This window comes from Rhodnius prolixus, unplaced genomic scaffold (assembly GCF_049639745.1).
Source record: "Rhodnius prolixus isolate KJV_2025 unplaced genomic scaffold, Rpr scaffold_8, whole genome shotgun sequence".
Lineage (NCBI taxonomy): Eukaryota > Metazoa > Arthropoda > Insecta > Hemiptera > Reduviidae > Rhodnius > Rhodnius prolixus.
This window is the reverse complement of record NW_027411593.1, coordinates 17,356,933-17,369,217: the sequence shown is the minus strand read 5'-3', so window position 1 is coordinate 17,369,217 and position 12,285 is coordinate 17,356,933. Positions and strand designations below refer to the sequence as shown.

Here is a 12,285-nt window from a genome sequence, read left to right as displayed (position 1 = left end):
GTACTTCACCTTGGTCTCACGACGCATATGTGATGATGATGAAGGTTTAGTAAATGGTAACCTAAAACTAGGGCTGCCAACCATTTAGTGGGCATGGGCAACTTACAGTGATGCAGAGTGAAGTCAACAGCGAAGAGGTACTTCTCTAAAGTGAACATATGTTTGTGTTTGTGACGTGACGGTGAGGTAGAGTTGGAAGTTAAAAGTGTGCTTAAAGTAGATTTTTCTTCAGTTGTTATAATTAATATATGACTTAAAAACATGTAGGATTAAGAAAAATTATATTCTTTAAAAATATGGTAGGGAAGTGCAATACTTGTATTTTAACTAATTAGCTAGAGTGTTTGTTTACAGCTTTGAGTGGAAATACATAGTACCTTTCTTTTTAATAAAAATTTAAGAAATCCATTTCTATTTTAAAAACTAGATCTGCCGGATAGTATAATCTTAGAAAACTTAATTGCATTAACTACATTAATGTTGATGATTATCCTTATAAATACTTCTTAAATATTGCTGTTATAAGCCTATTTATCTTCTTTTTTTTGGCAGCTCCCTATCATGGGCTAAATACAAAAAGGAATAAAATACCGAAATAATAATTTGAAAAATGGCTGTTGTGATCGAAACAACAGTAGGTGACATAACGGTTGACTTATACACAGAGGAAAGGCCACAAAGTAAGTACTATCAATTATTAAAAAATATGTGACCAAAAACTTCCTTATTCTCTTGTCTCTTGCAAATAAGTAATTGTTGCTTTTGATTTACAGCTTGTAAAAATTTTTTGAAATTGTGCAAGATTAAATATTATAATTTTTGCCTATTCCATTCTATACAAGCAAATTTCATTGCTCAAACTGGAGATCCTACAGGAATCGGAACAGGAGGAGAATCTGTTTTTGGGTAAGTGGAAGTAAAAAAGCATGATGAAATCAAATTTCCTGCTACTTTTATTATTATTATTATTTTTTAAAGTTGCAATTAAACGTTCTTAAACAATTGATTTTTTTTCTACTAAATAAGATCTTATTTTCCGTAATGTAAAAAAATTTGAATGTGGTACCCATAACCCTTAAAACATTTCTCTCAAGTTGAGATACAAAAATTTATTTGCATAGTAGATTTTATTTTATGAAGCTTTCTTTTTAAAGCATCAACTGCAGTATTCAATATAGCAAAGTAAGATTTAGAGTGGAGGCAACTTTCACTTCCTTTCACGCTAATATCTAAACCAGTTTACTGATTAGGTTTAAAATTTTCCTTTTTTCAACTTTATTTCAAGTCAAATTTGAGAATGTACTTCCTGCTTATTAAACCAAATTTTATATTGTAGGACAAGTAATTTTGATATATTTTTTTTTAGGGGATGACAGATCGCCTAAATAACGTTTTCAATGATTATTTTGTTTGTTCATCTTCTTTCTTTGGCTTTACAGCGCGGTAGGGTTTTTGCTTCCTTCAGCAGATGTTCCTACTGTCTTAGTTCGTGGCTTTTTTTGTTCTCTGTCTGAAGCTCAACTGCTTCAACCTTTGATTCCTGAACCTATATCAATCTTGGCCGTCCTCTAGGTCTTCTTTCGCTTGGATATCCTTCATTTATTTTTCAAGGGACTCTTTCTTTCTTTGTATTTCAAGGTGACCTATTCTATAAGCGCAACCTTCCCAAATGTTTTGGTATCCACAATTGTCTGTCTCTTCCTTTTAAAGCTGATGTAGTTTAGCATTTTGCCATTATCGTTCAACACCGTTAAATAGTTTAAAAATGCTTCTTAAAACTTATCATTTTCACCATTCTAATCTTAGCTGTCTGCAGACAAAACTCATAAGTTTTTTATCTAACCAATAACCCAGGATGGAGGACTATTTTTTGTATTGTAACGTTTGCCTGTCTGTAAATATTGCCCCCAAATAAGATTGTGTCTCTTATTCGCTGACATCATTATTGGAAGTGAAGTGTAGAACCTAGTAATTAAGTATTTTAATGCCTCTATTCCCCCATAATAGTACTGCTCGACATGCTTGGTTGTGCTCTTATGGTTGTGACAATACATTTGGTTTTGTCATCATCGGCTGTACCTAATGCAGATACTAATTTTGCTATAATCGCCACATCGCCTGCATAGGCTAATTGCAATAAGAGTTAGTTGTAATTTTACCTCCCAATTCACGGTTAATTTTTTTATGACAAGTTTAGAACAAAATTAAAAAGAACGAGTGATACCATTATAACCTGACTCAGTCTACATTATATACATTCGGTGAAACCTCAACTTGTACAGCCACCTTCACCTTCAAATATGCGCTAACGTCATATTTATCAGCCTAATTACCTTTATCGGAATGTTCAATACTTTCATGCAATTCAGAGGTATTAGTAACAATAGTTGTAGAGAGGCCTCACATATGTACATATATCCTCTCCCATTTGATATAAAACGTCGAGATCCCCAAAACATACATTTGCATGTAATTTCTAATCGAATGACACCCTCATTCATGAAAATCGGTGCACGCGTTTACGCTCTACGTTGTTTACAAAAAAAGGTAAGAGAACAATTTTTAAAAATGCCGTTTTTTGCTCATTTTCGTCAACTTTTTTCTCGAAAAGTGTTTGATCTGCGTTTATGTGTATTTAAAAAATACAGTTATAAATAAACGACGATATGATTTATTTTAAAAGAAAAATTTGGAATTTTAACTTGTTTAAGAAAAGAAATTTTTTTCCAAGTTAGGTGTTTTTCAAAGTTACGATTTTTCGTGCAGTTTTTGACGATCAAATCCTTATACAGTAGTCATACCGGATAGTTTTAATCCGTGAGTAAGTTTTAATTAAATATATTTGAAACAATCAGACGAAGTTGAACACATATTATCTCTAAAAGATGCACCTTCTGGTCATTAAAAAACTATATTATTGATACAACTGAAGAAATAATTTTCAACTAAATTTGGTGAGAATAGTTTCTTTTCATGATTCTTTTAAAATTGACTAGAAAGAAAAAGGTTTTAGATTTTTCTTGAAATTGGGTATTTCATTTATGAAATTTTAACTAACATGTTTATATTATTTTAGATATTTTCGGTTTTAGGATTGTTTATGGAAATGAATCAAGATATTATGAGGGCGAAAAAATGCCCAAAATTAAACACAATAAGCCTGGTTTATTGTCAATGGTTAACTGCGGTAATAACATGTAAGAGCAAAAAGTTATTACTAAGATAAATATTATATTTTAGTTATTATGAAGTCAGGATTTTAAGCTTTTTCTTTTTCAGGTTGGGTTCTCAGTTCTTTGTTACATTGGGTACTGATCTGCAGTCACTGGAGGAACATTGTGTGTTTGCTGAAGTTACTGAAGGACACGACATTCTTGTAAAATTGAATGATGCCATTTGTGACCATCAACATAGGCCATATCAGGATATAAGGTTCGTATTTACATCATCCTAAGTTTTAATATGTTGGGAATGATGAATTAAATAGCAACTTACCTTCATTTACAGACATTCATAATAAGAATAAGTACATATTGCAATCGTATCTGACAGTAAGCTATAAGAAGCTCCTAGGAAGAGAAAATCTAAGGGTCAGCAGATGGAATCGAACCCGGGACCTTCGCGTGGGAATCCAATACGCTAATCCATCCCCTAAACTTTATCTTACTGTTGGATACTTTCAATAGACCCGACATTAACTTAAAAAATTCCTCAACGAGTAGCACCAATATTCTGAACACATTTCTCTTCGTGATTTTCTCGTTTTTTGTTAGACTTCATATATTATATTCAAATAATATGTTGCTATTATAATTTGAAAGAAATTTGGTTTTGTATGTCCTGAAAGAATAAGAAGATATAGTTATTATTATTAATTTCACAATAATTTTGTTTTCGAAAATTAAGAGATATTTTTTAAATAGGTAATATGAATATGACTATCGGTTATTCAATGGTAATTAACTTCAGATAATATTTTTTTGCATTATCACTTTTTAGCCTTTTAAGTATGTACTACTACTGATAAATAAGACTTTTACTATAACTTGTCGCTTGAATAAATAGAACCTTCAAAATAATAAATATTCTGCTGTTTGAATTTGTAGGATACAATTGAAATAAATAAAGCTAACATTGATCGGGTCATGATAAAAGCTGAGGTAATAATAAAGTTACGATTAAAGTTCAGAAAGTTCTTTTATGGCGTTTATGGATATCCAAAACCTATTAAAATAAAAGGAAGCTATTATTAAGCAAAGACGGACTAATAATTAAAAACATGATATGGTAATTGGAAACCATATCACGAGTTCTTTGGAGACTTTGCACTTACCTAGAAATAAGCTTTCAGACTGGAGTTTAGACTTCCATTTTTTTGTTATAACATCAATTGTTCTTCTCAATCCTAAAGAACTTCTTGTGAGAGGAGGTCAATACTTGAGCATAGACATGCAATAAAATGTTTTACTAATGTTTTTCTAGGATCATTGAGGAAAACAATAGTCTTCTATTAATTTAAGCCATTAACTTTAATATTTTATCAATGATGAGAATGTGATGATTGAACTTCGAATTTTGTTCAACAACTTTGAACTTTGTTTTTACTTTTCAGAATTACACATACAGTAATATTAGATGATCCATTTGAAGATCTACCTGGATTAATAGTTCCTCCACTTTCGCCTGATCTTTCTCAGATTAAGGCCTCAGTAAGTATTCTAAATAAAATAAATTATTATTATTATTTAAAATGAAATTTATTTATATTTGTTATATTTTTAGAATGGTCGCATTGGGGCCGATGAAAAAATTAATGATGAAGAAGGGCTAAGCGAAGCCCAGTTACAGGAAATTAAGGCAGATAGAGAAGCAAAAGCTAGAGCAACAATTCTTGAAATAGTCGGAGACTTACCTGATGCCGACATAGCTCCACCAGAAAATGTGTTGTTCGTTTGTAAATTGAATCCAGTTACAACAGACGAAGATTTAGAAATTATCTTCAGTCGTTTTGGAAAAGTCAAAAGGTTAAAAAGATTGGCTAATCGGTTGTTTGTACTTTGATGATATATAATGGATTTTTAATGGTTAATAAGGGGGAAAAAACTTCCTAGTAAATTTCAAAATTTAGTAATTCAGTGGAAACTATGGTACCTTTCGGCAGGGAATGTGATGGATGATGATGATTGGAGGTTAATACGTAGAATGTAGAATGTTTGAATGCACACAGTATAGATGTTACTGTTCAGCAGTCACTGAACCCGAATAAAAACGCGAAAGGCATTCGGAACATCAAAATAATAAAAGTTCCATGTTAAGTAGAAACTTGTTTTTTCATTTTTAGCCCTCGCTACTCTTTATAAGTATACATAAAATGTAAAATCTGCGCTGGTAAAAGAAGAGATGGAAAAAATAATGGCACCCTAAAGGTGACCCTCTAATGGTTCAGAATTTAAGAAATTAGAGGATAAACTTGGAAAAATTGGGAGAGAAAGGAATGTACGTATAAGGTGTAGATGCGTGAAAGAATAATATTTGGATAATAGACAATGAAAGATTTGTATAGAAAATTATTGAAGTACGTTGGGACTTCATGATTTTGGACATAAAAAATCCGTTGGAAAAAGTGTATCTGAATACTGAAATTAATTTTACAAATAATGGATTAGGAAGTTGGATTCTAATGATAAAGATCATTTAACATTTATTTTTGATGAAATTTTTTTGACATAAATTGCTAATTTGCTTGTTAGTATCACTCCTTTTATTGTTAATCTTCTGTTGATAATGTGAGCAATATTTTTTGCAGTTGTGAAGTTATCAGAGATCATGCAACTGGAGAATCATTACAATATGCTTTCGTTGAATTTGAAGATCAAAGATCCTGTGAACAAGCGTATTTAAAAATGGATAATGTATTAATTGACGATAGAAGGATACATGTTGATTTTAGTCAGAGTGTTTCCAAAATAAAATGGAAAGGAAAAGGCCGAGGAGTTCAATACTTTGATAACAAGGTAAGACAATTATTCTCAGAATACTCAGAAATTTGAGTGGTGTTTCGTCCCAAGTTTTTTTATAAATTCAAACTCAAATGTCTTTTCTCCCTCTCTCTGCGAGTGCATTCAGCGCAAGTAAAAAATGACTAAATCTATTGCAATTGCGCTACAACCCATCTCTGGGTCCAGGCCTACTCAATCAACTTCTGCCAGTCTTCTTAGCTGCTACAATCCAAGTCTTCTGGCAACTTCAACACACCAATTAGCAATCATAACTTTGGACGTCCTAGAAATAGATAGAAATACCTATTTATAGCCAGATTTCTTCTGCAGAAGAAATCATTACATGAATTTATTTGAAAACTAACGTTAATGAATTCTTCGGCGATTTCGAATATATAAGGACTAATCGCTAATGATTTGGAGTGGACTATCACATCTTGACACCATTAGTTCTTAGTTTTATCCTCATTCTCAGACCAGTTTTGATTCACAGGCTATTTTAGGGCAAGGAATGATTCTTCCACAACTTCCTAGTTTCTCCCGATGACATCAGTGTCATCTATGTAAGCCAACAATTGGACGAGCTTACTGAATATGGTCCAGGTAATTCGTATTCTGGACATTTGTCTGAAACGTCCCAGATAGTCCAGCCTGGCCTCTGATTGTAATTCTTCCTTCTTTATCATCCTGAACAGATGTATTAATTCCAAAATGAATATAACAAAAAATCCACTAGGATCATACTCTTGAAACATTTACCACAGTTATTTCCTATTTAAATCAGAGACAGCTGATTACGTAGCATAAAAATAAAGATTTAGTGACATTTTTTGTTTTATTGGGAAATGTATTACGAGAATATTGTTCAATGATCCTCGCCTAATATATTTGTGACTCATAACTTTTGATTAATTTTCTCTTTAAGAAATTTTAATTGATAAGAAATTTTTGAGTGTAATTATCTGTTTTCCAGATTGATGAGAAAGAAAGCAGTCGCAGTAATTCTGAACGATATAGTGGAGGAAAGCGAGATCATTACAGAGAAAGAGATCGTGATAGAGATCGTGACCGAACTGACAGAAGAGGAAGAGATGAAGAAAGGAGGAGAAGAGGTGGTGATAGGGAAAATGATGATCATAGATTAGGTCGAAGAAATGACAGAAGAAGAGAAGATAGATGGGGTTGTGAAGAAGATCGATGGGATGAGGAAGGAAAGAGGCGATATGATCGAAGAAGGGATGATGAAAGAAGGTATAATAGAAGGGGTGATGATAGAAGACGTGGTGGTATGGATGATGATAGGAGAAGAGGCGATGAAAAGAAACGTAATGGAACCGAAAGAAGAACTGGCACTGAAAAAGATTCTAGCCGAAGAACTGAAACCACAGATTCAAAAGAAGAAAGATTTAGAGATAGCAAAAGCTCATTTGAGAACAAAGAAGATACTAGTAGAAGAGAAAGCTCTAGACAAACAAATCGGGACAAGAATGCCAGTGTTAGAAAGGCGGAAGAGAAAGTAATTGATAGTGTTTCAGAAATTAAAAGTAAAGAAGATGTCAAAGATACAAACCAAGCGAATAATTTAAATACTCCTCATGAGGTTGTAGGAAGGGTTGAAACTTTTGATGAACATTACTCCAATGATAACAATTACAAAGATATTCCAAAGGAAATTCCTGGTAAATTATCAGCTACGGATGTACCAAGAAGAAAGAAAAAACGAAGACGCGTAAGTACTTCTTCCAATAGTACTTCTAGTGAAAGCAGCGAAACTTCAAGTAGTTCTACGTCTATTGAAAGAAAAAAAAAATCTAAGCGTTCATTAACTGTAGCGAAAAAATACTATCATAAAGGAAAGCTGGTAAAAATTGTTAAAAAAAAGAAAAATAAATCTTCGGATTCTGAAACTCTTTCAGATGAGAGTTCGGATTCAGATAGAAGAAGAAAAAAACGGAAGTATAAGAAAATAGTAAAAGTTATTAAAAAAAGTCGGCGAAGTGATGATTCGGATAGTGATTCTTCTAGTTCAGAAGACTCCGACTCAAGTAGATATAGAAAAAAAAGAAGAAAAAGTGACAGGAATAACAAGAAAAAGAGGAAAGAGAATGTGAAAAAGAATAAAAAGAAAAAGCATTATGATAGTAGTGAGACCTCAGACTCGGAACTTGAAAAGGAAAAAAGGAAAAATAAAAACAGTTCTAATTCAAAGAAACATAAAATAGAAGGAAGTGATTAACTGGCCAATATTTTTTAACATTTTTAAAAAAAACACTAATTAAAGTATGTTTTTTTTTAAAATGAATTTAAAATTACTTTAAGAAGAATTTGGTACCGGCCAAAAGTAAGGCGTCAAATTATTTTAAAAATATGTATGATCACATCTAGGGAAACTGTAAACTCTAATCCATTTACTTGTTACCATCCAATTGTAAAATAATACTATTATATTAAATATTTCTAAAAATACTCTCAATAATGAAATATTATTGAAAGAAATAAATTGGTACAAGTTAAAGAATTTTGTGGTATGTTTGTGAGCTAATATTAAATTTTCTTAGTAAATATAAATATTGATTAATTGGGGTTTGGCTCCCTTGATGTGTAATCTTTAAAGATAAATATTACAATATAACAATTCTTTAAAGATAAATAATATATAAAACAGATTTATAACAATATCAACTAAGCCAATTTGACAAATAAACTGATGACCTTTTTTTTAAATAAACTATTTTCTTTTTATTATAATTTTGTTTTTTGTTTTTTTTTTAACGGCGCATCGAATAATTAGGTCATTAGCGCCTAAAAAAAATGTGCTAAACTATAATTTTTATGCTTATTTGCTGTGGTTTCATCGTGGTATTAAATTCAGCTAATAATTATTTTTAAAATATTATAATCCAAAGCTTGCTTCCTAGATTCCTTTGTATAAACTTAGTGCAATAAATTTTTTTAATAAATCACCCGCTCATTGTAAGCATTTGCCATTGCTGCTTTCATAGTTACAAAACAAAATCTCGGGGTTAAGATAAAATCTCATTTCAAAGAAAAAATTTCCCTACTTAATGATTAAAAAAAAAAATGAAGAAAAAAGTCAATTCAAAATAGATTATATTAAGGCATGTTCAAAATATTTAAGGAAAAGGAGAAGAGTGAATAAAATTTAACAATAACAATTTTGATTTTTAATGTTGACGGTCATTTAATATTGCTCAGATTTTTTACTTTCTTCTAGTTAAAACGGAAAAATGGTATGAATATGTCAAGAAAATTAACTAAAAATATTGGTTTTCTGTATGGACACTTCAGTCCACTCCAATACTTAGGTTTCGGCCGAAATGCCACAACTCGTGTGAGTTTGCTGATTATTTTGTGTTTTTATAAAATGGCTCCAATGATATTCAATTGTTGTTTTTTCTCAGAGGCCTTACGCATTTTTTTAAAAACGTTCTTAGGTTCCTGCTCGAGTTGCCTTTTCTCTTACTTCCTCTAAAGTTCTCCTTAGAACTTAATTCCACCTACAACTGGATACCATTGCAGAAAAATAAATTCAATATTAGGGGAAAATGGTTGACCACTTTTTTCTCTCAAAACAGCTACATTAATTGTCTCCTAACTTGGAAGTATTATTAAATACCGCCCACCAGTTCCGCAGAAACTTAATTTAGCGCAACTCATTTAGATTTTGATTGGAGTTTAGTAAAAGTATGTTATTGAATACGTATATTTATTTACACTTTGTAAAGGTTTACATTAGACAAAAATTAATTTTATGCTGAATTTTCGCATCTTCATCAGCGCCTACTAATGCGGAAGCTGCATAGATTAAAGAAAGGTAAAATAAATTAAATATAAGTTGTCACAGGTATAATGCAGGCATTGAATGGTAGTTAAGAATTGAAATAACAAATAGTAGCTTTAGCGACAAACAAATCTGCTACGCCCTCGAAGAAAACTTGCATCGACAGAACTGAACAATAGGGACCTTATCGGATACCGCAGGTTCCGAAAATATTTAAACGCGTTCTTCACTTGGGATAGTCTAGGTTTGTTTTCTAAAAAAGTAAGGGGGCATTGTTTTATCGTTGAAACTAAAATTCGACGATCCAGGTTCTTATCTACACCTGCAAGTTAACTTATATTTAGAAATTAATTAAACGTTGGAAGATAGTTTGAATAATAAATTTCAATAAGAACAACTTGTGGAAGTTTTGCAACTACAATTTTTTTTATTTTTAAGGAAAAGTATTTGTTATTGCTTTGTTGATTTTCCCCGCAATTAATTTTTTTAGTGCTTGGCAACATTGTTAGTGGGAGGTGTGTTATGAATACCGCCATTGCAAAGTAATGCAACAGTCTTAGTCCAGACGTGTGTGATAAACTTGTGTACACGTTTTCACCCTTCCCTCCTTTTTTTTTCAATTCCGTGATTAGTGAGTGCTGTAAAGTTATTAATAAAATGTCTGAGGAAACCAATAATCACAACGGGACCGAAAATGGAGATGTTCCAGAAATTGAGCTAATCATTAAGGTAGGTTTGGAGTACTTTACTATTACATACTTGGGCGTGAACATTTTGCTTTGCTAATGTACACAAAGTTGTCTTAATAGTGATAGTTTTTTTTTATAAATTTGTACTTAAAATTTGTAATACATGAAATTAATATTTCGCAAAGGATATATTCATTTATTTTTAATCGTAAGTGATTAATTTGTTATTTTTCTTTTTCATTCTGACAATGATTGTGAACGATAAAATCACCCGAGTCTAGAGAATACTTTATAATATGATCGTGCAAAAAATGTTAGATAGTTGAAGATGTCAACCTGAGAATTTGAATGTTTTAGAAATTTTATATATTTGTTTTTTATATTAAACATTTAATTTTTTTTTAAATGATTTTTAAAGTGTTTTCATTCCTTGTACGAAAGGTAATTTATCGCTTATTATTAAGAATGGTTAAAATTTGATTAAAAATATTTGCATACTATAAACAACTACCTTAAAAGCCCAGGTCGTTCACTGCAAACTATCCATGTCAAGTTGTTGCTGTAAAACTGGTATTTGTAAAAGTTTACTTGCCAGTAATTTCGCTTGAATAGGTTATGTTATAATACGTTTAGTCCTGCAAAAAAAAAAAGTTTTCTTAAGAAATATTTCTGAAAGAGAAAACTAATGCTTCAGTTTATTTGACCAAAATATTAGCCACAAATAAGTAATAGATAATTTTCTTCCATTATTAAAGTTATCCTTGAAAAAAAAGGCAAAGAGGGAAGGTAGTATACTTCACCAGATGTGGCTTGACCCCAGTGAAAGTTGCAGAGAAAGGGCACACAGAACTTTTTTTTTTATTCATTTGTCTGTTGATAACCATTAAAATAGTATTAGAGTTATTCCTAAATATTTTAACCCATATTCCTTCGATAGTTTAACCCTAATGTACGGGTTTTTATTGTTGTAGATAAAACTTACATAGCATGATGAAATGTGAGATTTTTCAAATTAAAAAAATTTACAAAAATCTCATAAAAACCAAGAATCCCTAATTCGTTGAGTTTGATAAAATCAAGTGTACATGTCTGGTATCGATTGATGTTAATTAGGAAAATAAGAACTAGGAATATAGTTTTCTACCAAGCCAAAAATTTTCAAGAACTTCGTTATATCAACTTATTTATGTTGAAAAACTTAAATGGACTTCTCTGGACTTTCTCGTACTGCAAAGATCCTGTATTTAGAATCACAACTGCTACTTTAATCCAGGAGCTTCTTCCAGCTGAAAAATATTTCGCCTATGGTCTCAGTTTTTGCGTCTATATTAACAGCAACGAAATGAAAGGAAAGTCATTACCGTTCGTTTGTAACAAGAAAATTTTAGGCGTGATTTAAAAGTAATTGATGATGCACGTATCCCTTAAAAAAAATTGTTTAGAATCATCAATAAGTATTTTTTAAAAAAATATTGACTTCGATGAAAACGTTGAGATGATTATCATACATTGTACTTTTTTCATTAATGCTAGCAATATAATAAAATGAGTATTCTATTGAATGCAGTTAATGTCCTTGATGTCATGGTAATTGAATTTATTTTTTATTATCTCTTTCATATTTTATTGGTTAGTAAAAATTTTACAATGCAGATATTAATGAATTGTTTGCTGATTGTTTTGCAGTAATTAAACTTATTTTTTGTTGGTACATCTTTTTCTTCTACTTTATGATAGTTTTTTCATTGAAGGAAAGTAATTAATTTCTGATTTTGCTACAATTAGCAAATGAAAT

General features: G+C 31.0%; 2 protein-coding genes and 1 long non-coding RNA gene across 7 annotated transcripts in view; 2 read left to right on the top strand and 1 right to left on the bottom strand.

Annotated features, from left to right (window-relative positions):
- Nucleotides 1-15: 15 nt before the first annotated feature.
- LOC141450964 (uncharacterized) lies at nucleotides 16-8,747 on the top strand. 4 transcript variants are annotated; one of them, XM_074121916.1, is made up of 9 exons: nucleotides 16-137; nucleotides 553-680; nucleotides 774-906; nucleotides 3,093-3,197; nucleotides 3,280-3,432; nucleotides 4,613-4,709; nucleotides 4,783-5,024; nucleotides 5,807-6,014; nucleotides 6,973-8,747. In XM_074121916.1, the coding sequence occupies exons 2-9, from the start codon at nucleotides 611-613 to the stop codon at nucleotides 8,233-8,235; spliced, it is 2,271 nt and encodes a 756-aa protein (XP_073978017.1). In that variant the 5' UTR covers nucleotides 16-137; nucleotides 553-610; the 3' UTR covers nucleotides 8,236-8,747. The 4 variants fall into 4 exon arrangements, with proteins under 4 accessions (XP_073978017.1, XP_073978015.1, XP_073978016.1 ...); XM_074121914.1 differs by having other exon boundaries at nucleotides 114-299; XM_074121915.1 differs by lacking the exon at nucleotides 16-137 and adding an exon at nucleotides 144-299 and having other exon boundaries at nucleotides 550-680.
- LOC141450976 (uncharacterized) lies at nucleotides 6,008-12,040 on the bottom strand. 2 transcript variants are annotated; one of them, XR_012456469.1, is made up of 3 exons: nucleotides 11,473-12,040; nucleotides 11,002-11,125; nucleotides 6,008-6,686 (listed from the first exon to the last, which is right to left on the bottom strand). It is a non-coding gene; the product is annotated as an uncharacterized lncRNA (long non-coding RNA). The 2 variants fall into 2 exon arrangements; XR_012456470.1 differs by having other exon boundaries at nucleotides 11,635-12,040.
- The window catches only part of Clic (chloride intracellular channel protein 5), a 79,912-nt gene continuing 77,952 nt past the window's right edge, over nucleotides 10,326-12,285 (top strand). The window contains exon 1 of the mRNA XM_074121931.1: nucleotides 10,326-10,530. Coding sequence (XP_073978032.1) covers nucleotides 10,459-10,530 — 72 coding nt within the window. The 5' untranslated portion in view covers nucleotides 10,326-10,458. The remainder of the gene's footprint in view (nucleotides 10,531-12,285) is intronic.

Excerpts from the sequence above, each read along its gene's own strand:
- LOC141450964 (XM_074121916.1), top strand. The coding sequence starts at position 611 with ATGGCTGTTGTGATCGAAACAACAGTAGGTGACATAACGGTTGACTTA. Across the intron at positions 681-773 it reads CACAGAGGAAAGGCCACAAA|CTTGTAAAAATTTTTTGAAA; the intron begins GTAAGTACTATC and ends TTTGATTTACAG. Across the intron at positions 6,015-6,972 it reads TTCAATACTTTGATAACAAG|ATTGATGAGAAAGAAAGCAG; the intron begins GTAAGACAATTA and ends TCTGTTTTCCAG.